This window comes from Delphinapterus leucas, chromosome 8 (assembly GCF_059928025.1).
Source record: "Delphinapterus leucas isolate spDelLeu-1000000601 "Yukka" chromosome 8, BTC_Dleu_Yukka2, whole genome shotgun sequence".
Lineage (NCBI taxonomy): Eukaryota > Metazoa > Chordata > Mammalia > Artiodactyla > Monodontidae > Delphinapterus > Delphinapterus leucas.
The window spans coordinates 93,547,369-93,574,789 of record NC_143136.1 but is presented as its reverse complement, the minus strand read 5'-3'; the positions used below and the strand labels follow the sequence as shown (position 1 = coordinate 93,574,789).

At 34.9% G+C, this 27,421-nt stretch overlaps 1 protein-coding gene across 2 annotated transcripts in view; it reads right to left on the bottom strand.

Moving 5' to 3' along the window:
* Positions 1-18,606: 18,606 nt before the first annotated feature.
* The window catches only part of DARS1 (aspartyl-tRNA synthetase 1), a 66,661-nt gene continuing 57,846 nt past the window's right edge, over positions 18,607-27,421 (bottom strand). For both annotated transcript variants that reach the window (XM_022569627.3, XM_022569628.3), the window contains exons 11-16: positions 25,998-26,144; positions 24,416-24,458; positions 22,951-23,031; positions 21,447-21,558; positions 21,187-21,258; positions 18,607-19,272 (exon numbers count right to left, since the gene is read on the bottom strand). In XM_022569627.3, coding sequence (XP_022425335.2) covers positions 19,181-19,272; positions 21,187-21,258; positions 21,447-21,558; positions 22,951-23,031; positions 24,416-24,458; positions 25,998-26,144 — 547 coding nt within the window. In that variant the 3' untranslated portion in view covers positions 18,607-19,180. The remainder of the gene's footprint in view (positions 19,273-21,186; positions 21,259-21,446; positions 21,559-22,950; positions 23,032-24,415; positions 24,459-25,997; positions 26,145-27,421) is intronic.

Sequence of the window (27,421 nt, the reverse complement as noted above, 5' to 3'; positions counted from 1 at the left end):
ATTTCATGACATTGAAAGTACAAAGGGTAAAGTGTCAGAAGCTTATCTGAATTTAAGAAGTAGTATGAAAATTCACCAAAACATAGGAGAGGTGGCCACTCCATACTAAACAAGAAGACGGGAAACACTGTCCAAATTACTTTTAATAGATTTTTTTTACAAAGGACTAAAATTTTAATTCTTAATGTTTCTAATATTTTAAATTATAATGTACAATTAAGTAAATATTAATTTTACTATTTTTAAATTTCCCTATACACTTGTAACTAACACTAAGAGAATTTTTAATACTTGACAGATTTTTAAGGTCACAGAACAATCATATTTCCCCCTTTGATTTTTGACATTGCTTTGCACAGTTTGGGTTTGTATGTTCATTTTTAGGGTCCTGCACAACTATGCAAAGCAAGGACTGCCTGTATTGTGCTTTTCAATGAGTGATTAACATTCTATAATATGGATAAAACATTATTTAATGACCTATTAATGGAAATTGAGATTGATAACAATTTTTTCCCACTGGTATAAACAATGCTGCAGTAAATATTCTTATAACATCTTTTTTGAGTACCTGTACTCTTAGGATAAATTCTAAGAGTGAATGTTTACAGGGTCAAAGGCAGTGCACATTCACATTTTGATACATACGGCTGAACTGCCTTCCGGAAAGGCAGGCTGAGGGCCAGTTTACACTCCACCAACAATGCCTCAAAGTTCCCAATTCTCCATCCTGTTGCAAACAATAAGCATGTCTTATCATCACTGCCAGTTTGATATCTCACTGGTGTTTCAATTTGATTGCCAGGGAAGTTGAACATCTTTAAGAGATAAGGTTTTAAAAAGTTATCCGGAAAAAGAGTTCCGTAAAGACTACATTGAAAGTAGAGCAGTTACTTCCTCTAGGGACATAATGACATCTTTTTTTTTTTAATTTATTTATTTTTTTAACATCTTTATTGGGGTATAATTGCTTTACAATGGTGTGTTAGTTTCTGTTTTATAACAAAGTGAATCAGTTATACATATACATATGTTCCCATATCTCTTCCCTCCATAATGACATCTTAATCTATGAAAAACAGCAGCAGCCACTAGTCCAACTTTCTGGGCAGCAATTAAGAGTCTGGCTCATTTTAATTAAGCAAGGTACAAACAAACAATGATTTGAAGAGAGAGTATATTAAAAAAATGGCAAGACTTCACAAACTGGTGGCTACAACTCTTACCTAGATGACTTGTTTTAATTTTTTTTAATTTATTTTTTATTAAAATTTTTTTTCTTAGAAAAGGTTTCCTTTTATTTGCTTAAGGAATACTACCCATTCCAGTTCTTATGAACGCTGGCCTGAACCTCAGATGCGTTTTGAAATTCAGTAGTCTTTAGGCAACAGAAATTTTTAAAATTAAGCCATTACAAACTGGAAGAAAATAAAGGCAATTTAACTGGTTTCTAGGTGGAAAAATGCATTCTAGCTATAAAGTAATAGGAGATTGTATAATATATGTGTACATATGTATACATATTCCTTACACACACATATATATAAGAAAATATATATCTATATATTAGACTACCTAAAAATTTAAAACTCATGTCAAAATATAAACAAAATTAAATAAATACATTTGTGATATTAACTCTTCGGTGTTTTTGTTGCAATATGATAGACAACAAATATGACAAAACGCTATTCTTATCGTATAACAAACCCATAAAAATCATGAAGAAAAATACTAAAATTTGAATTTAAAATATGCAAAAGACACACAAAGAAACATCAAGAAGGAACTATAAATGTCTGTGGTGTATTTTCCAAGAAATCTTTCCCAATATGATGTGGTGTCTGGTTTGTAAGGATCCACATGAGGACTCTCTCCCAGGTCTCTGCTTTTTCTGAGCAAATTTCTCTGTGAATTGTATACTGTCCTTGTGTCCTTGTTTTCAGTGATTACTGGGAAGGTCAAAAGCCATCCTTAGCATGGGTAAAAGATCTTAATACCACACAGTTTGTATATCCCCGGTTTTCCTTTCTTTTCTTTTCACCAATTTTCTCACTTATTATTATTTTGATATATGGTTTTATTTTGTAAACTACCTCAAATACATTTGGAATGACATAGGTTTTAAGTAAATCATTACATTTTATAACTTCTGCACATATTGCATAGCAGCTCTCTGCAGTTTACCTTTGTAATTCTCTTGATTCTGTACACCTGAGTTGTAAACAGTCATAAAGAGCCAGCCTCACTCCCATTGTCCTACTGCTTCCCTTTCCTAGTCCAGCTTGGCGTTCAGAATGAAAACTCAGCTGTTCCTGTTTGGTGGCACCACCTGGTGGTCAGTTTGGGGGACTCTTTCGGCTATTCTGATTCTTCCTCACAAGTAGCAGGTGTCAGCTTCTAGGTGCCAGCACGAGTGCAGCTAATCCAGTCCTCCCACCAACTTTCTGGGCTGTGCATTATTATCTCCATTTACAGATGGGAAAACAAAGAGATAAAGTAACTTGTCCACAATCACAAACTGAAGAAAGGACAAAGCTAAGATTTGAATCCAAGTCAGCTAGTGTATTAGTTTTCTTCTATTACATAACAAATTATGACAAATTTAGGGACTTAAAACAACATCCACTTGTTAGCTCACCATTCTGTAGATCATAAATCTGGGGGGCTTGGATGGATGCTCTGCTTAGAGTCTCATAAGGCTGAAATCAAGATACCAACCAAGCTGGCCTCTTCTCTGAAAACCCTCTGAAATGCCTTGGAGAGGCATCTACCTTGAAGCTTCCCCAGGTTTTTGGAAGAAATCACTTCCTTGTGGTTATAGGAGTAAGGTCCCCATTTTCTTGCTCCCTGTTATAGATGGCTTATTTTTAAAGAAGGCCTTTGGGTCACACTTTGGTGTTTTAACTAAATATATTACACATTTTCACATTTAAATGAATACAATACACTGTCAGAGGTGAATATAAAACTGCTGTGTAAAACTCCTCTTTATCCTGGGTTAATTATTAACATCTTCTTTCCTGAACTGTCAAAATTAACCAGCCAATTTATAACTAATATCAGGCACATGTCATTTTGGGGGGCAGGGGTAGGGCAAGGAATAGTGACTTTATTTGCAAAGTCTTCTCAGCAGACTGAGAAGATGGTGGACTAGTGTCCCAAAGAACCATCTTCCCTGAGTTAGAATTCAGGCTTCTTTTATACTAAAAGGGGAGGTGGTAAAGTCCTGGAGGGGATATGCTAATTTCTTCCTTCCTGCAGCCATTCACAGGTGAGCCTGGTCAGGATGTTTCCTGTGAGCCCAGCTAACGTAACGGATGAGTGCATGGTAAGTAACATTATGTGTCCCTCTTTCAGTCAGCTGAAGTTCAGGCCCTTGTTCTCTCCTGGTTTTAAGGAGGACTTGGTCTATGGGTTGGAAAGGATGTAAGGCTACTTCAATTGGATATAGGCAGACTATACTGTAATAAGCCTGTTGGTCTATTCCTTGCTCCAACTGCTAAACACTGGGGCAACTGGTGTCACTTCGGGGAATTTTGAAGGAAAGATCCTCAGGACAAGTGGTCCTGGCAGCTGCTAGCACCTTACCCCCAAAGTTCCCCAGCCAGGGCTGGCTGGCTATGAGCAGCAAGCCTCCTGGCTGACCTGGGAGCTGAGTCCAAGCTTGCACTGCTCACTGCATGACAGGCCAATAAATCGAGAGACAAGTTGTTCTAGCAAGGAATAGCGATTTTATTTGGAAAGCCAGCAGATGGAGAAGATGGTGGACTAGTGTCCCAAAGAACCAAGCTCTGAATATGGGGCTACAGAAAGGTTAAGACCAGGTGCCTGCCCTTAGCATTAACAATACCTGTTTAGTGAATACAATTTATATCTTGGACCTGTAAAAGAACTTTTACCTATGTGTCTCATTTAATCCTCACAATTCTGCAAGGTAGGCATTAACTCCACTGTTCAGATGAGGAGATCTGAGACTTAGAATTATTTTCCAGCCATTTTTTGACTCCACATTGCTACACCAAATTGTTTAAAAAATCCAGTTGAAGAAACAGCAGGAATGAAGAGTAACAGGAATTTTAGAGAAAAATTAAGTGCAAATCCATGTGGTCTTGATAGTAAGAAAATACAGTTTTCTTTGGGTTGAATACCCTGCAGTATTGTCAATTGGCTAGATCAATATTTATTTATTTATCTATCTATCTATCTATTTATTGGCCAAAACTATCTATCTATCTATCTATCTATCTATCTATCTATCTATCTATCTATCTATTTATTGGCTGAACCACACAGCATGCTGGATCTTAGTTCCCTGACCAGGGATTGAACCTGTGACCCCTGCAGTGGAAGAGTAGAGTCCTAACCACTGGACCACCAGGGAATTCCTGATAGATCAATGTTTATTATTATTATTATTTTTTATTGGGGTATAGTTGCTTTGCCATGTTGTATTAGTTTCTGCTGTACAATGTAGTGAATCAGCTACATGTATACATATATCCCTTCTTTTTTTGGAGTTCCTTCCTATTTAGGTCACCACAGAGCATTGAGTAGAGTTCTCTGTGCTATACAGCAGATTCTCATTAGTTATCTATTTTATACACAGTAGTGTATATATGTCAATCCCAATCTCCCAATTCATCCCACCCCCCTTACCCCCTTGGTGTCCATATGTTTGTTCTCTATGTCTGTGTCTATTTCTGCTTTGCAAATAGGTTCATCTGTACCATTTTTCTGCATTCCACATATGTGTGTTAATATATATTTGTTTTTCTCTTTCTGACTTACTTCACTCTGTATGACAGTCTCTAGGTCCATCCACATCTCTACAAATGACCCAATTTCGTTCCTTTTTACGGCTGAGTAATATTCCATTGTGTATATGTACCACACCTTCTTTATCCATTCATCTGTTGATGGACATTTAGGTTGTTGCTATTTCCTGGCTATGGCAAATACTGCTGCAATGAAAATTGGGGTACATGTCTTTTTGAATTATGGTTTTCTCAGGGTATATGCCCAGTAGTGGGATTGCTGGGTCATATGGTAGTTCTATTTTTAGTTTTTTAAGGAACCTCCATACTGTTCTCCATAGTGGCTGTATCAATTTACGTTCCCACCGACAGTGCAAGAGGGTTCCCTTTTCTCCACACCATCTCCAGCATTTATTGTTTGTAGATTTTTTGGTGATGGTCACTCTGACCAGTGTGAGGTGATACCTCATTGTAGTTTTGATTTGCATTTGCTAATAATTGGTGATGTTGAGCATCTTTTCATGTGCCTCTTGGCCATCTGTATGTCTTCTTTGGAAAAATGTCTACTTAGGTCTTCTGCCCATTTTTTGATTGGGTGGTTAGCTTTTTGATATTGAGCTACATGAGATATTTGTATATTTTGGAGATTAATCCTTTGTCAGTTGCTTCATTTGCAAATATTTTCTCCCATTCTGAGGGTTGTCTTTTCCTCTTGTTTATGGTTTCCTTTGCTGTGCAGAAGCCTTTAAGTTTAATTAGGTCCCATTTGTTTATTTTTGTTTTTATTTTCATTACTCTAGGAGGTGGATGAAAAAAGAACTTGCTGTGATTTATGTCAAAGAGTGTTCTGCCTATGTTTTCCTCTAAGAGTTTTATAGTGTCTGGTCTTACATTTAGGTCTTTCATCCATTTTGAGTTTATTTCTGTGTATGAGGTTAGGGAGTGTTCTAATTTCATTCTTTTACATGTTGCTTTCCAGTTTTTCCAGTACCATTTATCGAAGAGGCTGTCTTTTCTCCATTGTATATTCTTGCCTCCTTTGTCATAGATTAGGTGACCATAGGTGCATGGGTTTATCTCTGGGCTTTCTGTCCTGTACCATTGATCTATATTTCTGTCTTTGTGCCAGTACCATACTGTCTTGATTACTGTAGCTTTGTAGTATAATCTGAAGTCAGGGAGCCTGATTCCTCCAGCTCCATTTTTCTTTCTCAAGTTTGCTTTGGCTATTCGGGGTCTTTTGTGTTTCCATACAAATTGTGAAATTTTTTGTTCTAATTCTGTGAAAAATGCCATTGGTAATTTGACAGGGATTGCATTGAATCTGTAGATTGCTTTGGGTAGTATAGTCATTTTCACAATATTGATTCTTCCAATCCAAAAACATGGTATATCTCTCCATCTGTTTGTGTCATCTTTGATTTCTTTCATCAGTATCTTATAGTTTTCTGAGTACAGGTCTTTTGCCTCCTTAGGTAGGTTTATTCCTAGGTATTTTATTCATTTTGTTGGAATGGTAATTGGGATTGTTTCCTTAATTTCTCTTTCTGATCTTTCGTTATTAGTATATAGAAATGTAAGAGATTTCTGTGCATTAATTTTGTATCCTGCAAGTTTACAAAATTCATTGATTAGCTCCAGTAATTTTCTGGTGGCATCTTTAGGATTTTCTATGTATAGTGTCATGTCATCTGCAAACAGTGACAGTTTTACTTCTTCTTTTCCAATTTGGATTCCTTTTATTTGTTTTTCTTCTCTGATTGCCATGGCTAGGACTTCCAAAACTATGTTGAATAAGAGTGGCGAAAGTGGACATCCTTGTCTTATTCCTGATCTTAGAGGAAATGCTTTCAGTTTTTCACTACTGGGAATGATGTTTGCTGTGGGTCTGTTGTATATGGCCTTTATTATGTTGAGGTAGTTTCCCTCTATGCCCACTTTCTGGAGTTTTTTAATCATAAATGGGTGTTGAATTTTTTCAAAAGCTTTTTCTGCCTCTATTGAGGTGATCATGTGGCTTATTCTTCATCTTGTTAATATGGTGTATCACATTGATTGATTTGCATATATTGAAGAATCCTTGCATCCCTGGGGTAAATCCCACTTGATCATGGTGTGTGATCCTTTTAATGTGTTGTTGGGTGCCGTTTGCTATTATTTTATTGAGGATTTTTGCATCTATGTTCATCAGTGATATTGGGCTGTAATTTTCTTTTTATGTGATATCTTTGCCAGGTTTTGGTATCAGGGTGATGGTGGTCTTGTAGAGCGAGTTTGGGAGAGTTCCTCCGTCTGCAATTTTTTGGAAGAGTTTGAGAAGGATAGGTGTTAGCTCTTCACTAAATGTTTGCTAGAATTCACCTGTGAAGCCATCTGGTCCTGGACATTTGTTGCAAGGTTTTTAATTACAGTTTCAATTTCATTACTTGTGATCGATTTGTTTACATTTTGTATTTCCTTCCTGGTTCAGTCTTGGAAGTTTGTACCTTTCCAAGAATTTGTTCTTCCAGGTTGTCCATTTTATTGGCATATAGTTGCTTGTAGTAGTCTTTCATCATCCTCCGTAATTCTGTGGTGTCAGTTGTAATTTCTCCTTTTTCATTTCTAATTGTATTGATTTGAGTTCTTTCCCTTTTTTTCTTGATGAGTTTGGCTAACGGTTTATCAATTTTGTCTATGTTCTCAAAGAACCAACTTTTAGTTTTATTGATCTTTGCTATTGTTTCTTTCATTTCTTTTTCATTTATTTCTGCTCTGATATTTATGATTTCTTTCCTTCTACTAACTTTGGGTTTTCTTTGTTCTTCTTTATCTAGTTGCTTTAGGTGTAAGGTTAGATTGTTTATTTGAGATTTTTCTTGTTTCTTGAGGTGAGACTGAATTGCTATAAACTTCCCTCTTAGAACTGCTTTTGCTGTGTTCCATAGGTTTTGGGTCGTCATGATTTCATTGTCACTTGTTTCTATGTATTTTTTAATTTCCTCTTTGATTTCTTCAGTGATCTCTTGGTTATTTAGCAGTGCATTGTTTACCCTCCATGTATTTGTGTTTTTTACAGTTTTTTTTTTCCTGTAACTGATTTCTAATCTCATAGCATTGTGGTCGGAAAAGATGCTTGATGAGATTTCAATTTTCTTAAATTTACTGAGGCTTGATTTGTGACACAAGATGTGATCTATCTTGGAGAATGTTCCGTGTGCACTTGAGAAGAAAGTGTATTCTTCTGCTTTCCGATGGAATGTCCTGTAAGTATCAATTAAGTCTATCTGGTCTATTGTGTCATTTAAAGCTTGTGTTTCCTTATTAATTTTCTGTCTGGATGATCTGTCCTTTGGTGTAAGTGGGGTGTTAAAAGTCCCCTACTATTAGTGTGTTACTGTTGGTTTCCCCTTTTATGGCTGTTAGCATTTGCCTTATATATTGAAGTGTTCCTATGTTGGGTGCATAAATATTTATAATTGTTATATCTTCTTGGATTGATCCCTTGATCATTATGTAGTGTCCTTCCTTGTCTATTATAACAGTCTTTATTTTAAAGTCTATTTCATTTGATAATGAGTATTGCTACTCAAGCTTTCTTTTGATTTCCATTTGCATGGAATATCTTTTTCCATCCCCTCACTTTTAGTCTGAATGTGTCCCTAGGTCTGAAGTGGGTCTCTTATAGAAAGCATATATATGGGTCTTGTTTTTGTATCCATTCAGCCAGTCTGTGTCTTTTTGGTTGGAGCATTTAATCCATTCACATTTAAGGTAATTATTGATATGCATGTTCCTATTACCATTTTCTTAATTGTTTTAGGTTTGTTTTTGTAGGTTTGAAGTTGGTCTCTTATAGACAGCATATATATGGGTCTTGTTTTTGTACCCATTCAGCCAGTCTGTGTATTTTTTGTTGGTGTTTTTTTGGTTGGAGCATTTAATCCATTCACATTTAAGGTAATTATTGATATGCATGTTCCTATTACCATTTTCTTAATTGTTTTGGGCTTGTTGTTGTAGGTCTTTTTCTTCTCTTGCGTTTCCCGCCTAGAGAAGTTCCTTAGCATTTATTGTAAAGCTGGTTTGGTGGTGCTGAATTCTCTTAACTTTTGCTTGTCAGTAAAGCTTTTGATTTCTCCCTCGAATGTGAATGAGATCCTTGCTGGGTAGATTAATCTTGGTTATAGGTTTTTCCCTTTCAACACTTTAAATATACCCTTCCACTCCCTTCTGGCCTGCAGAGTTTCTGCTGAAAAATCAGCTGATAATCTCATGTGGATTCCCTTGTATGTTGTTTTTTTGCTTTTCCCTTGCTGCTTTTAAAATTTTTTCTTTGAATTTAATTTTTGTTACTTTGATTAATATGTCTTGGCGTGTTCCTTCTTGGGTTTATCCTGTATGGGACTCTGTGCTTCCTGGACTTGGGTGGCTATTTCCTTTCCCATGTTAGGGAAGTTTTGACTATAATCTCTTCAAATATTTTCTCAGACCCTTTCTCTTTCTCTTTTTCTTCTGGGATCCTATCATTCGAGTGTTGGTGTGTTTAATGTTGTCCCAGAAGTCTCTGAGACTGTTTCTTTTTTTCTTTATTCTGCTCCTTGGCAGTTATTTCTACCATTCTATCTTCCAGCTCACTTATTCTTTCTTGTCTCAGTTATTCTGCTATTGATTCCTTCTAGTGTATTTTTCATTTCAGATATTGTGTTGGTCATCACTATTTGTTTGTTCTTTAGTTCTTCTAGGTCCTTGTTAAACATTTCTTGTATTTTCTTGATCCATGCCTCCATTCTATTTCTGAGATGTTGGATCATCTTTACTCTCATTACTCTGAATTCTTTTTCAGGTAGGTTGCCTATTTCCTCTTCATTTATTTGGTCTTGTAGGTTTTTACCTTGCTCTGTCATCTGTAACATATTTTTTTGTTGTCTCATTTTTTTTTTGATGGGGGGGGGGCTGGGCTCCTGTCTTGCTGGTTGTTTGGCCTGAGATGTCCAGCACTGGAATTAGCAGGCAGTTGGGTGGAGCCAGGTCTTGGTGCTGAGAAGAGGACCTCTGGGAGAACTCACTCCTATTAATATCCCCTGGGGCCTGAAGTTCTCTGAGTCCAGTGGCTTGGACTTGGCGCTCCCACCATAGGAGCCCAGGCCCGACTCCTGGCCTGGGAGTGAATATCCTGCAAGCCATGCGGCGTGGAAAGAAAAGTGTGTGTGGGGGGGCGTGCAGAACAATAACTAAGAATAAAAAAATAAAATTAGAGAAATTTTAAAGATTTAGTAGAAAAAATAAAAAATATGAATGAAACAACAACACGGTAAAACAGGACTACAACAGCAAAAAAAAAAAAAAAAGCTTTTGACAAAATCCAACATCCATTTATGATAAAAACACTTAATGAAGTGGGTAGAGGGAATATACCTCAACATAATGCTATATATGACAAACTTACAGCCAACATTATATTCAATGGTGAAAAAAGCATTTCCTCTAAGATCAGGAACAAGCCAAGGTTGCCCACTTTCACCAATTTTATTCAACATAGTACTGGAAGCCCTAGCCATAGCAATCAGATAAGAAAAAGAAATAAAAGGAATTCAAATTAGAAGGACAGAAGTAAAACTGTCACTGTGTGCAGATGACACAATATTATATACAGAAAATCCTAAAGACACCACCAAAAAAACTATTAGAATTGAATTCAGTAAAGCTGCAGGAATACAAAATTAATATACCGATATCTGTTGTATTTTTACACGCTAACAATTAACTATCAGAAAGAGAAATTAAGAAAACAATTCTACCTATAATTGCATAAAAAAAGAATAGAATACCCAGGAATAAATCTAACCAAGGAGGTAAAAGACCTGTACTCAGAACACTATAAGAAACTGATGACAGAAACTGAAGATTACACAAACGGAAAAATATACTGTGCTCATGGATTGGAATAATTAATATTGTTAAAATGACCATACTTCTCAAGGAAATCCACAGAATCAATGCAATCCCTAGCAAAGTACCAATGGCATTTTTCACAGAACTAGAACAAATAATTCTAAAATGTGTATGGAAACACAAAAGACCTGAATAGCCAAAAGAATCTTAAGAGGTGGTGTTATCATGCATCCTGATTTCAAACTATACTACAAAGCTACATCATCAAAACAGTATGGCACTGGCACGAAAACAGATACGTAGATCAATGGAATGAACAGAGAATTCAGAAATAAATCCACACTTACATCGTCAATTAATTTATAACAAAGGAGGCCAGAACATACAATGGGGAAAAGACAGCCTCTTCAATAAATGGTGGTCGGAAAACTAGACAGCTACATCCAGAAGAATCAAACTGGACTACTTTCTCACACCATATGCAAAAGTAAACTCAAAATGGATTAAAGACTTAAATGCAAGACCTGAATCCATAACTCCTAGAAGAAAACATAGGCAGTCTGCTCTTTTACATTGACCTTAGCAATATTTTTTTGATATGTCTCCTCAGGCAAGGGAAAGAAAAATAAACAGATGGGACTACATCAAACTAAAAAGTATTGCACAGAACAGGAAACTATTAACAAAATGGAAATGCCATCTACTGAATGGGAGAAGATATTTGCAAACAATTTATCTGATAAGGGGTTAATATCTAAAATATACCAACAACTCATACAACTCAATATCAAAAAAAGAAACCCAATTAAAAAATGGGCAGAGGATCTGAATAGACATTTTTCTAAGAAAGATATACAGATGGCCAACAGACACATGGAAAGATGCTCAACATTGCTAATCATCAGGGAAATACAAATCAAAACCAAAATGAGATATCACCTCATACCTGTCAGATGACTACTATTAAAAAGACAACAAATAACAAGTGTTGGTGAGGGTGTGGAGGAAAGGGAACCCTTGTGTACTGTTGATAGGAATGTAAACTAATATAGCCACTATGGAAAGTATGGAGGTTCCTCAAAAAATTAAAAATAGAGCTACCACATTATCCAACAATTTTACTCCTGAGTATTTTTCCAAAGAAAATAAAAACACCAATTTGAAGAGATATATGCACCTCTTTGTTCACTGCAGCATTATTTATAATAAGATATGGAAGCAACCTGCATCCATCAATAGATGAATGGATAAAGAGGATATATATATATCCTCTTTATCCATTTTATATATATATATAACCTCTTTATCCTCCAGTATATATATTTGGTATATATACAAAATGGAATACTACTCAGCCAGAAAAAGGAATAAAATCTTGCCCTTCGTGATGAGTACCTAGAAGATATTATGCTAAGTGAAATAACTGAAGGAGAGAAAGACAAATACCATACGATTTCACTTATATGTGGAATCTAAAAAGCAAAACAAGTGAACAAACAAAACAGAAACAGACTCATAGATAGAACAAACTGGTGGTTGCCAGAGGGAAGAGGGTGGGGAGATGAGTGAAACAGGTGAGGGAGATTAAGAGGTACAAACTTCCAGTTGTAAAGTAAGTCATGGGGATGAAATGTACAGCATCGGGATATAGTCAATAATATTATAATAACTTTTTATAGTGACAGACGGTAACTAGACTTATCTTGGTGATCATTTTGTAACGTATAAAAATATAAAGTCAGTACATTGTTCACCTGAATCTAGTATTATAAGTCAATTATTAATTAAAAAGTTAAAAATTAAAATTTTAATTAAAAAAGAAGGCTGACCCATGGGCAAGACAACTGTAATGGTCTAAATACTTCCAGATATGTCAATTATATCTCAATAAAGCTGGTAAAAAATGAAAACAAAAAACCCCAAACCTTCCAGAGCTTACAGGAGCTTCTGTGCTGAAAAATATATTCCTATCTGATCCATCTATACAGTAATGTACTGTATATAACAGTCACTTAAAGGAAAAATATTTTTTAAAAGTCTTAAACATGTTTCAGCTTGAGTTAACCAAGTTTGACTTCAGAAAGTACTGTTACTATAAGTTAAAGAGAAAAAGAAATCTGAAATGCAGGAAGTCATGCAATACAAGAGATGGGTCTATGACAAAAGCCTCATTACAAATTTGACTCTACTCTAGCAGAATGCTTTGTGCTCCATGCAACAGCTAGACAGAACTTTCTGTGGAGCCTGCTACACTCAGCCACTGCAAATGTCAACTGGTAACAACTTAGTACAAAAACTACTGTGCTAGGAGATAGCATCTACTCATTGTTTAAGCATTATTTTCTTCTTTCATATTATAGTCACCTTCCTCAAGATGGTCCAATGAGTTTACATGTGATAACCCCTTCTATGTAAACACGTGTCAAGAAGAGACAAAAACAAAATTAGACACAGGCAAAAATATTTTGTAGTACAATGTAATAAAAAACTGAAAGACTCAAATGATGGCATAATTGTCACCAAAGAATGTATGAACAAAAATAGACATAAATGAGATAAAAACTAATTAGAAACTTCAGACGTAAAAAATATAGTCATTGAAATAAAAAAATACAACAAATGAGGTTAATTTTAGACAAGGCATATTTGAAGAATAATTAAATACATCAGAAGACAGGACCAAGGAATTCATCCATACACAGAATAGAGACAAAGATGAAAAATATGAGACAATAGAATGGTTAGAGGCCCAAATTTAGCTGTTTAGAGTTTCAAAAAAAAAAAAAAAAATGGAGAAAGTGGTGAAGAAGCAGTATTTGAAGAGAGACTTGCTGAGAACTTCCTGTAATTGAAAACAGATATGAGTCCTAGACAAAAGGCACACTGAATACTGAATAAGATGAATAACTGTCAAACAGATCATAAGGAATTAGTAGAATATCAAAGATAAAGAGGCAAGTTAGATGCTACCAAGGAAAGAGGCCAGATTATCTACAAAGGAAAAACAACTATATGGTACTGACAGCAAACTGTTTGTAGGCAACAAGAGGATTTAATGGTGTAAAAAAAAAAAATTAAAGAAAGCAGAAAGAAGAAAAATGATACAAGAGCAGAAATTAATGAACTAAAATACAAAAAATAGAGAGGATTAATAGAATCAAAAGTTAAAAATGTCAGCTGAAGAGATTTTAACGATAAATGTCTAATAAGACAATAATTTAAAAAAGTTAGAGAGAAAAGGCACAAAAAGATAAGATTAATTTTTTTAAAAACCATGAGAATACTATGAACATTATTCCATTAAATATAAAACTCTTTCTTGGGAATTCCCTGGCAGTCAAGTGGTTAGGGCTCTGTGCTTCCACTGCAGGGGGCCTGGGTTCGATTCCTGGTTGGGAGAACTAAGATCCTGCAAGCCGTGTGGCCTGGCCAAAAAACAAAACAAAAACAACTCTCTCTTAAACAACCTATTTCAAAAATCAGAGACTGATATGCCATAGACATCCAAATTGAAAGAGAACAACATGAAAAAGAACACAGATATAAACGTAGATATAAAATCTTTAAATATAAAATTAGCAACTATTAAGTGGACTGTAAATGTTAAGAATGTATATTATAATTATTAGAGCAGTCACTAAAAAAAACAGAAATAAGTTTACTTAAAATGCCAACAGGAAAACTAAAGTGAAATTCTAAAAACTATTGCAATAGTCATTTAAAAAAAGACAGGAAAGGAAAAATAGATAAAAAAAAAACAAGAGGCAAGGAGGAAACAAAAAATGGTAGATACAAATCTAACCGTATAAATAACTACATTAAACCTTTTGGGATAAACTCTCCAATTAAAATGTAGATTGTTAGAATGGATAAACAAGATCCAACTATATGCTGTCTATAAGAAACTCATTAAATATAAAGACAGAGGTGGGCTGAAGGTAAATTATGGAAAAAGATGTACCATGTAAACAATAACCACAGGAAGATGGGAATGGCTATATTACTATCAGATAACACAGATTTCACGAGAGAGCATTACTGGAGTTATAAAGTGGCAGTTCATTAGATAAAACGGCCAATTAATCAGGAAGACATAACAATCATATAAGTGTATATTCCTAATAACAAAGCTTCAAAATACATGAATCAAACATTTACAGAGTTACAGGGAGAAATAAGACAATTCCAAAATCATGTCTGATTTCAGCAATTGAAAGAACTAGACAAAAAACCCAGTAATACTTTTTATAAACACTCTATCACTACACTCAACAAGGACAGAATACACATTCTTTCCAAAAGCACATGGTTAGATTTACAAAGAGGTATGATGAACTAGTACACAGAACTAGTACACTGAAAACTAAAAAAAAATATTACAAAAGGAAATTAAAGAAGACCTAAAAAAAAATGGAATGCTTTATATTCATGGATTGGAAGACTCAATACTGTTAAGATGGCAATTTTCCCCAAACTGATCTATACAGTCAGTGCCATCCAAATCAAAACCTCAGCAGGCTTCTCTGAAGAAATTGATGATATAAAAATATAAATGGAAAGGCACAGGACTTAGAATAGTTAAAATAATCCTGAAAAAGAAACAAGGCTGGTGGACTTAAACTCTCTGATTTCAAGATTTATTTAAAACTGCAAAAATCAAGACACTGTGGTTTTGGTGCAAGCACAGACACACAGATCAATGGAATAGAACAGAGTTTAGAAATAGACCCATATTTATATGGTTAACTCTTTTCCACAAAGGTGCCAAGTTAATTCAACAGGGAAAGGATAGTCTTTTCAACAAATGGTCTGGATCAACTAAATATCTACATGAAGGGGTGGGGGGTAAGAACCTTAACCCTTACAAATACCGTAGACAAAAGTTAACTCGAAATGGAAAACAGATGTAAACGTTAGAGCTCAAATTACTAAAATTATAGAAGAAAACATAACAAAAAATACACGTGACATTGGGTTAGTTAGAAATTTCTTAAATAGACCACAGGAGCACAACTATAAAATCAAAAACTTCTGCTCTTTGAAAGGAAACTAAGGAAAAAAAGAAAAGGCAAGCTTCAGACTGGGAGAAGCTAGTTGCCAAACATATTTGACAAAGCACTTATATTCAGAATATATAAAGAGCCCTTATCAAGTAGAAGACAATCAACCCAATAAAAGAAACGAGCAAAAGATATGAAGACAGTTCACCAAAGAAGATATACAAATGGCCAATAAGAACATGAAAAGATGCTCAACATCATTAATCACAAGGGAAATGAAAATTAAAGCCACAATGAAATACTACTATACAACCACTAAAATAGCTTAAGTAAAAAGACTGACATTTCTGGGACTTCCCTCATGGCGCAGTGGTTAAGAATCCACCTGCCAATGCAGGGACATGGGTTTGATCCCTGGTCCAGGAAGATCCCACATGCCACGGAGCAACTAAGCCCGTGTGCCACAACTACTGAGCCTGCTAGCCACAACTACTGAGCCTGCACGGCGCTACTGAAGCTCGCGCGATCTAGCGCCCACATGCTGCAACTACTGAAGCCTGCGTGCCTAGAGCCCGTGCTGCACAACAAGAAAAGCCACCACAATGAGAAGCCTGTACACCACAACAAAGAGTAGCCCCTGCTCGCCACAACTAGAGAGAGCCCGCTCACAGCAGTGAAGACCCAATGCAGCCAAAAAAAAAAAAAGACTGACATTTCTAAGTGTTGGTGATGATGTGGAGCAGCTTAAACTCTCATTCACTACTGGAAGAAATTTAAGATGCTACAGCTACTTTGGAAAATGTATGGCAGTATCTTATAAAGCTAAATATACCTTCTTATAGTTCGCAGAAATTTCACTCCTAGGTATCTACTTAATAGAAGTGAAAACAGGCCTGCACAGACTTGCAAGCAAATGTTCATACCACCATTATTCACTACAGATTAGAAACTGGATGCTACTTATATGTATATCAACTGGTAAACAGATAAGCAAATTATGGCATATCCATCCTATGGAATACTACTGATCAATAAAAAGAAGTACACTATTAATATATGCAACAACATGGATGAATCTCAAAAACATCATGCTTAAAGAAGTCAAACACAAAAGACTATATATTGTTCCATTTATATGAAACTCTAGAAAAGATCTTTGTTGCCAGAGGTGGCAACTATAAAGATGCACTGTGGAGCTTTCTAGGGCAATGGAAATGTTCTGTAGTTTGATTAAGGTGGAGGTTACCTGACTATATAAAATTACCAAAATACATCAAACTACACACTTAAGAGGAATGAATTTTGTTGTACATATTAGCAAGTCTAATTCAGTAGTACATACACAAAATAAGACATCATAATCAAGTAGTATTTATTCCAGAAAAATATCAGGAATTTGTATTACTATCATCTGTCATATTCAAAACTAAAGGAAAAAAATTGCAGCAAATACAGAAAAAGTATTTGACAAACTCAAGACTCATTCTTTTTTTTTTTTTTTTTTGCGGTATGCAGGCCTCTCACTGCTGTGGCCTCTCCTGTTGCAGAGCACGGGCCCCGGACGCGCAGGCCCAGCGGCCACGGCTCACGGGCCCAGCCCCTCCACGGCATGTGGGATCCTCCCGGACTGGGGCACGAATCCACATCCCCTGCATCGGCAGGCGGACTCTCAACCACTGCGCCATTATTATACTATTTTGGGGCTTGGGGATTATGCAATACAGAAAAAAATTGGTATAGTTCATTTTATTCTTGGTGTAGCTTAAATGTATTTAACACTTCTGGGGTGCCTACCAAACTCAAGATACTTTGGTAGGTTATGAAAGAAAGATATAAAAATTGAGTCTCTACTCTCAAAGAGCTCATAATCTAGATGGTGAAATAAATTAACTTTAAAAAATAACGGCAGGGCTGCCCTGGTGGCACAGTGGTTGACAGTCTGCCTGCCAATGCAGGGGACATGGGTTCAAGCCCTGGTCTGGGAAGATCCCACATGCCGCAGAGCAACTAGGCCCGTGAGCCACAATTACTGAGCCTGCGCGTCTGGAGGCTGTGCTCCGCAACAAGAAAGGCCGCGACAGTGAGAGGCCCGCACACTGCGATGAAGAGTGGCCCCCGCTTGCCGCAACTAGAGAAAGCCCTCGCACAGAAACGAAGACCCAACACAGCCATAAATAAATAAATAAATTTAAAAAATAAAAAAAATAATGGGCAGATATTTATGATCCAAGGGTAATGTTCTACCTTTCTGACCCTCTTACTTTTTTCTGTATTATTTTTCCTTTTCCTGTAGGAAATATCTGCATTACATTATTTTGTTCCTTACCATTATGTGTGGTTCACCATAAAATTAACATCAGCATCAACATATTTAAAACTCTGGAGGAAAAGTGTTTCTAACTGTAATTCTTAAACAGAAATTTCATTTTGGGAGGGAAGTGGGAGTGCATTTTAGTGACATTCACGAAATGCCAGTACCAGTTAAAAACAAAACCAGAAAATTCTGCAATATTTAAAAAAAAAAATTTTTTTTTTGTGGTATGCGGGCCTCTCACTATTGTGGCCTCTCCCGTTGCGAAGCACAGGCTCTGGACGCGCAGGCTCAGCGGCCATGGCTCATGGGCCTAGCCGCTCCGCAGCATGTGGGATCTTCCCGGACCGGGACACGAACCCGTGTCCCCTGCATCGGCAGGCGGACTATCAACCACTGTGCCACCAGGGAAGCCCCTCTGCAGTATTTTTTAATCTATGTGAAATAAACTATTAAAGCAACCCAAGCTTTCAGCTTTAAGAACTGTATCCTTACACCCATCTGAATTTACCTCTTGATTAATACAGGTTATGCATATGTCAGTTTTCATTTGCTTTTAATCATTTACATAAATGGGATGTCTATTTTTTTTCTTCTCCCAAATTATAAATGCCAAGAACCAGTTATAAAATCACATTGCCATGAAGTTACACAGAAACAACTATAATTAGCTTTAAAATTTTATTGAAATTCAGGTTTAGATTATTTAACAATGTATTATATTGTATATTTTCTAACCAGTATTCTCACCTGCTTTACATTTCTGAGCACAATTTTTAAGAACTGATATTTTCTGCCTAATTTTCCATGATATGCCAATTATACATTCATTAAAATCTCAGATACTCCCCTAAAATTCTTACCTCAACGTCAGAATTTAAAAAAATAAGACCAAATATTGAAAATGTAAGACATTAATATTGTAGCCACTGCAATATAGAAAAGAAAATTTACACAATATTAACTGTTTAAAATTGCTGTTAACATTTATTGTAGTAATGCAATATATGAACGTTTAACATAACAATATGAATTTTTCATTAAAATGTTCAACCATTTCCTACTGAAGCATGTCCAAAGTTATAAAAATCTTCTCTTTTAAAGTAACCTATACTGAATTAGTCCAAAAGTAATTGTGGCACTTTGGATAAGACATTTATTTTATTGCATATTTTAAGTACCTAAGGTACAGCCTGATTAATAGCAGGTACTGGAAAGAATAGAAAGCAACAGTTTCCTTAAGGAGTAAGTCGTTTGGGGTCACGGGGAAACATTGAGGTCTGACGAACATTGTGCAAGCCCAAAAACAGCATAGTCACTCGTTCCAACCCTGGAGAAAACAAAATAATCATTAATTCATTTTCTGAAACTCTCCCAAGGTTTTACCTATTGAAAACTACCAAAATAATATCACTGATCAACAAAATGCTTTTCCTTGTTAGGAAGAAAAACGACTTCTATTATTTTGAGTTTAAAATGGAATATTTTGGGTCTGATTCAGAAACAGATGATGCTGTATATGGGAAGGACTAAATGAGATATTCTTAAGCTGTATGGATTCTGTGAAATGTGAACTACAAAAATCTATGTAAATATCCAAAATTTATGATCTAAAGAAACAAAAAATATTTTATAAGCCTATTATTATGTTTTCAAATGAGACCAGATTTTAATTATGTAGTCCAGGCCATCAGTGTAAGACGAAAGTCATAAACTTGTTCACGGAAATTTGATTTAACAGAAGTTACCAGAAATTTATTATAATTCAATACACATGAAACATAATGGTTCCTAGCATAAAAGACTCTATAATACATTATTGTACTAAATGTATTGAATGTAGAAGAGTCTGATTTTGACATGTGACTTAAATACTATATTACTGACAAGAATGAAGAACAAGTATCACCTAGGAAACACAGCAAAACTAACAAATGAAACTTTTTGTGTGCAATATGATATATCTAGTTCACTGAATTGTAGCAGGCTAATACATCCCACAAAGAAGGCAAGGTCAAAGAATACTTTTATATATCAACAACTTTTAATACGTTTAACATCTAAAAGTAATATAAATAAAAGAATTAATACTTATATTTCTATTCCTTACTCAAAAACATCTGCAGACGTAAATTTGAACCTTGTATTATAGTAACCTAACACTAATCAAAATAAAAGAAATCACCATATCCCATCTTCCACTCAAATATTAATTAACAAAAATAGGTAGTATTTTGATAACCATTCAAGTGTCTTTCTTCACAAGCACGATGAAAATTTACAGTCAGTTACAAAAGTCTGTAAAATATCATGCAAAATGCACATCATTCAATATTCTAAGAGAAAATAGCCATAAATTTCCCATTGAAATTTAAACTATGTATATATTCAATGTAGCATTGTTTGTAATAACAAAAGGCTGGTAATACCCTACATTTCTATCAATAGGAAGCTGGTTAACAAGATTACCATGCGCCCTTTCAATGGATTCTATGTAGTGATTAAAAATGAATGAAAAAGCTCAAGTATTGATAAGGAACAACTTACAAAATATAGTAAGTGAAAAATGCAAGGTATTGAATGGTTTATATAGTACAGTATAATTTGTATAAAAAATGTATTTTAAAAAGTGCATGTAGCTTTGCATATTAAAGATTATCTTTGCAAAGGCAAAGAGGAAACTAGAAACAATAGTTTTCTGTAGGGAGGTGAATGTACACTCTTCTATATGCTTTGAATTTGAAATTTTTGTAAGTGTATTACCTGTTTACCAAAAACCCCAAAACAAACAATAGAAAACTTAAAGAGTTTTTGATACGGACGTCCAAAAGTTGAGTAAGTTAAATATTTACTCATTTTCAATCACAGAGCAGCATCTTACATATACTCTAGAAGTGGTTCTAAAAGCCAATGAAATGTTACATTTCAACAAAAACATTTAGCAGCAATCTGAACTAACCTGAGGGAGAGCTTTAATCTGGGCTAACCTGAATGAACTCATGGGTACAGAAAGAAAAGAGGATACTCAAAATCAAATTTTCATTTAGTCGTAACTCACTTAAAAAATTCTTATAATTCAAATTTGTATTACACTTAGCACTTGTGAACTTATTTGTAAGCAATAACAATATACAGAATTTACTTTTTGGAGTCTAGTGCTGAAGAAATTTCGTTAGAACTGAATGAACACTTTGACAAATGAAATCTGGGTTGGAAATATTGTCATAATACAAAGAAATATTACCAATGCCTCCACCAGCATGAGGAGGGGCTCCAAAGCGGAAGGAATCAATGTATGCCTTAATTTTCTCCAAATCTACAAAACAAACATAAAAAAAACCCCACATAATTTATCATCTTATTTAGCTTAAAAAAATTGCAAAAGCAATTACTGTACAATGAAGATTAAAACAAATGACTGTTTCTGAAAATTCTTTAAAGCGTTTTAAAATTTATTGTTTTCAGAATATACATGGCCCTCCTCAATATATTTAAGTTGTTTACCAATTCCATGATGTAAGGCTCTCTCTGTTAGCAGCTGAGGATCATGTATTCTTTGAGCTCCTGACAGTATTTCTTCTCCTCTCATGAACATATCATAAGAGTTGGACAGTTTCTGCAGGAAAAACAAACAAAAAAATACCACTCAAGTGGCTATCACCCTATCACACATATGTGGAAAAACACCCTTTGTTGCATGAAGAGCAAGTCCATTTTTTCCTACAATTAATGATGGAACCTGCTCCAATAAACATGATTTGTTTCTCTAAAACAGGATTAAACTAGTGAGGGTTGAATAATAAGTTCTTCCTTGCCTCTATCAGATTTTATGTTCCCCTTCTCCCACACCTTCCAACAACAAATCAGAACATATCTTCTTTTAAGAAGTAGTGCTGATTCTTATTTCACTTTATCATCTGAAATTTTTTAAGTGTGATATGATTTTGAGATCACTTTTGGAACTTCAAATTATCAACAGGTGTTAGTCTTTTTAACTTTTAAAACGCCATTATTTTAAGGAAAGTAAATTGAACATCAATTTACCATAGCTCAAACTATTCCTTATCAGGTTTTAACTTCTTTCCTTGTCTTTCAATAAACCAATGGTTCTCAAAGTGTGATTCCTGGACTGGTAGCTTCAGTATTACCTTATCAGAAATACCAATTATCAAGCCCCACCCCAGACCAACTAATCAGAAAGTCTGGTGATGGGGCCCACCAATCTGTGGTTTAAAAGCCCTCCAAGTGATTCTGATGCCCACTAAAGTTGGGGAACCAGTGCAGAGGAAAAACAATGAAAAGCCACAAGACATTATTTAGATTAACTACCAGGACAGAATGTGAATTCTTAGTTCAAGGTCAATAATAAAATGATTTGGTAAAGTCTTCAAATCTATTAATAGTATTTGTTGTTTATATAGTGTTACTTCCTCATACATCTTTAAAAATGACATGAGGAAATTCCCTGGTGGTGCAGTGGTTAAGAATCCGCCTGCCAATGCAGGGGACACGGGTTCGAGCCCTGGTCCGGGAATATCCCACATGCCGCGGAGCAACTAAGCCTGTGTGCCACAACTACTGAGCACCTGCGCCACAACTACTGAAGCCCACGCGCCTAGAGCCCGTGTTCCGCAACAAGAGAAGCCACCACAATGAGAAGCCCACGCGGTGCCACAAAGAGTAACCCCTGCTCGCTGCAACTAGAGAAAAGCCCGCACACAGCAAAGAAGACCCAACACAGCCCCCCACAAAAATAATAAATTAAAAAAAGAAACACATGAAAATTATTTTTAATACAGGTTCTGGGGACTAATTTTCTAGAATATTCAAATTTCACAGTATCATTTTGACCTGACTGACAGAAACTAGTAGCAATACGTATAAAAACGTGTCCATCAAAACTGCAAGTTACTAATGAAAACCATTATTCCCATTGTACAACTTGACACAGTGACAATAAAGTTTTCCCTCTTCCCCCAAACAGGTTATTTAAAATCAAATTACTTACAGGATTTCTTGGGTCAGGCATGGTATAGAAAGGTCTTACAGCCAATGGATATTTATCAAGAATATAAAAATCTGTATCATACTATAAAAAGAATAAATATGATTAAAACAGATTTTTAAGAAGTTTAATGAAAGTAAAAAGAAGGCTACCATTTCAATTAACTGTCTTTTTTTATACATGTTTTGTTCCTCAAAATTACTGTAATTACACTCTATATACAGTAACTATTCTGCTTCTTTCAAGTAACACCTGTATCCTACAGTATTTTGCCATGTTATAAATTCTTCCAATATACTTAATTTTTAGGAGTTGTTGACTATTCGATCATAGTTCAAATATGCATTTTTCGTTTTCTTTTTTTGGACATGTAATATCTTTACAATTTCTCCTCCATTGAAAATTATGCTGTGATAAACTTCTTTGATTTTCATTTTTTTGCATTGCAATTCTAGCTCCTTTAGTTTTTCAGATGCATTTTATAAGTATTTTTGTTAAATTATCCCAAATCTCATTGGGTTTTACAAAAACTACATTAAATCTATAAATTATTTTGGGAAAAACTGACGTCTTTTACTATATTCATCTTAAAAAATCCTTGATTATTCCCCCCAGTAATTTAAATTTTCACTTAGATGTCTAATATTTTAGATACTAATTTGGTAGTTTTCTTAGATGAAAACTACAATTGAAATAAATAACATTAACATGAAATTATGATACTTTTGTTAGAAAGAATATGTGACCTACATTTAGTTAAAAAGAAACCAGTCATGTTTCAACTGTTTTGATGTTAAACATTTTTCCTAAAACTGGAGCATAGAGAGAATATCAACAGAGTTGACAAATTAGAAATGGCCCTACTGAAACATCATTTTAAAGGTATAAACTCAGTACTATGCAGTTTCACAAACAGGCTAGTTCCCCAGTCAGTTGAACAGTTTTGAGTGCAACCAGCAGGAGGAGCTCAAGGACTGTTTTTATTCAATTACACAATTTTCTTAATTTCTTTAAAGATCACACTAAGTTTAGTTTTTCTCTTCTTTGGAATTTTAGAAAATGAGATAGGAAAGTAGCTTTCATGTAAGAGGCATAAAGGAAATTCATTCACCCTCTAGTCCCATGAATTAGCAAGGGTAGTCAGGGAACACCATTTCTAAATAATTTAAAATCATCTTGAGGTCCTCTCTAACTAATCTGACAATCAGACCTAGACATCACTTTAGAGGTACCTCAGTACAACTTATACAAAAATCAAATACTGAGCTAATCATACCATTTGGGCAAAGCCTGTCTGAGTACTTTTTATTTTCCTAAGAATTAAAAAAAATATATTATCCCCCTTGGTTTTTATTTATTCTGGAATATTACCATTCTAGGAAGATTAGCCCCCCTTGCAACTGTTCTCTAGTTCCAGGGTATGTTTCAAATTTATAAAAAGAAATCCAGCATGTACAAGAGTCCTTACCTTTTCCTTTACCAAACGACCCAACAGTTTTTCATTTGGTGTACTGAAAAAGAAACAGGAAATCAGATATTTGAAGATCAAACAGCAACTTAAAAGAGTTTTAAGTTAATAAGGAACCTCTTCTATTTGAAGTTCTCAAAGGATAAAAAATTTAGCCAAAATACATAGTTGTCTATTCTGCTCCTTTTTAAAAAGGCAACTACTACTGGAAACCAGTTATGAGTGCACCTGGTACAGTTAGTAGGTGCTGCTCAATAATATTTAAATAAATAGAATTTAGCAATTCACTGATTCACAAATAGCATGGATGAAGTAGTTTCCTACAATTACAGATAATGAAAGTTTACCATACCAACATAGGCTTATCTTGCCATTAAATGGTTCTACTTCAAAATGGTCTCTCCTTTTTTACTCTTTATCAAAGATTTATAAAACAAAAATCAGTATTTCCAAGTAAAATGTAACAGTGTATATATATAAACCAATTACATTTCTATAGCCAGGACTTTGCTACTTTAAGTTCTATCCTATTTAAGAAAAATTTCCAAAATACTTACAAAAATATTATCCAACTTAAAGTAATTATAGAATTTATGGTTTTCCTTAAAATGTCATCTAGCAATGTACAGGATGATTAAAACAATATATATACATATGTGTACACACAAACACATATATATTTGTTAAACAAATAAGGGTAAATGAAGGGTTTTGGGTGAAATATGTTTTTAAAAAAACCTTAAAAAAAATAACCCTCTCTTCCTTCCTATATTGATATGAATTATTGTGTTGGCTTAAATATTTTAACTTAAGAACCCTTGAATAAAACATAAGTAGACAGAAATCTCTAATCTTTATTAAACTATATAATTAATTTCAAAATTATAAATTGTTTGATCTGAATTTAGATAATATAATATCAAAGATCAGTGACTTGTATAACTTTTAGAGATCTTTAAAAGTTTCATACTCTAATCCTGTATGGGGACAGATTTAGGCTGTTGTCTATACCCTCTAACACCACTGATTTAGAAAGAGAGTTCACATATTAGATGATAAAATCACAGGCAAAAGGCCCTATATTTTCTTTAAAGCATTAGAAATATGAAGCAGGGGGGAAAATGCACAAAAATGGTGTTTATAAACAAAAATACTGAAGCTTAGGCAAACCACATTAAACATAACATTTTTTTTTTTTTTTTTTTTTTTTCCTGTACGCGGGCCTCTCACTGTTGTGGCCTCTCCCATTGCGGAGCACAGGCTCCGGACGCGCAGGCTCAGTGGCCATGGCTCACGGGCCCAGCTGCTCCGCGGCATGTGGGATCTTCCCGGACCGGGGCACGAACCCGTGTCCCCTGCATCGGCAGGTGGACTCTCAACCACTGCGCCACCAGGGAAGCCCTAAACATAACATTTTATTTCAGATCACACATTGAACAAAACAAGCATGATACTATATACCAAAATTAATAAAATTGAAGTTTATCAACTGGGTGAAAAATCCATCATTCATCAATATATTTATTCTTTTGTATCTTAAATCTAATTACTAAAGTTTTAAAAATCACAAAGACAAACAAACCTTAGATCTTCTTCATCTCCCATTTCAATTCCGGCTTCCCTAAGCATAGCTAATGCTTCACAATACTCTAGTCTTAAAGTTGGCTCCAAAAATTTGAATGGCTCACATGGGAACTGTTTATTCACCGTCTGAATTTCAGTTTGAAACCTATTTGTACAATGATTAAGAGTTAATAAAAATGTGTGAAATAAATGTTTTCCCCACATGAGGTCACTGTGGCAATACATAAATGTAAAAAAATTTTTTAACCAATACTGGTGAAATAAGGAACATACAGCTTTTTTTCTTCCACACACTCAATACACATTTTTTTCTTAAACAAAGAAGCAACATTTTTAACATTTCATTGGAGTTATTATATGTGCAGTGATAAGGAAAGGACAACTTGAACAGGTTCTGGGGTAGAAACATGCCCTTTCCAGCTGCACCTGCTCATTGCCACAGATCTCCTAGCTGTCCCGGGAGCCTGTACTCAAGCGGGCAGGTGACATGGACCCAAGAGCCTATATACTATTAGTTCCACGGTTCCACTGATAACAATTTTGAATTCAGAGACAACTCAAAAGGAAATGCTTTTAGAGCAAAGCTCTTTCATGTAAAATCAGCCTCAGTATAGAAATTGCCTCAGGGACTTTTAGGCTCTTCAGTAGTAGAAACAGCAGCTAAGAAAAAATATCTGATAGGTATTGAATATCTGTTCATGTCACATAAAATCATGCTTTGAAACAGTGTATGTACCAGAAAAAAACTGTTATCAAGAAATTAAGTTAAATAAGGAAATTTAAATACTTAAAAAATATTTAGCACCATTTCTCAATCTCATTTGTCATCACAGTGGCATTAAAGGATAAAAAACTTTTATAATTCATATCAGCTCACATTGTTAGAAACATAAAATACCCATTTTATGAGGCATTAAAAAATCTGACTTTTTAATACTTTAATAACACTTGTTATCATCAAGGAAGACCAAATTAATGAACACTTATCTTCCCCCATTCTCACTATACCATAAGTTTGTTTAGGAGAGTGCCTATTTCTTTCTCATTTTAATAATCACTATAGTATGTTTATTGTCTACCTTCTAAACAGGAGGCACAAGACAAATGTTTACTGCACTAAACTGCTGCTGTGGAAGATGCTAAGATTGAAAAGGTATATTTTTACTAAAGTATTTATGGATGAAATGATAGCTGAGGTTTGCTTCAAAATAAGAGGGCAGGGGGGAAATGGGTAAAACAAAATTGGCCATGGACTGACAACGGTTGAATTGGGTGATGAGTATATGGGGTTTCATTAGGCTAGTCTATCTACTTTTGTAAGAGATCTAGAATTTTCCATGATTAACAGAATTGAAAAAAGTATGTTTACATTCTATGAAAACAGTAGAAATAAAAACACTACTACTTCCTGATTAGTCTTAA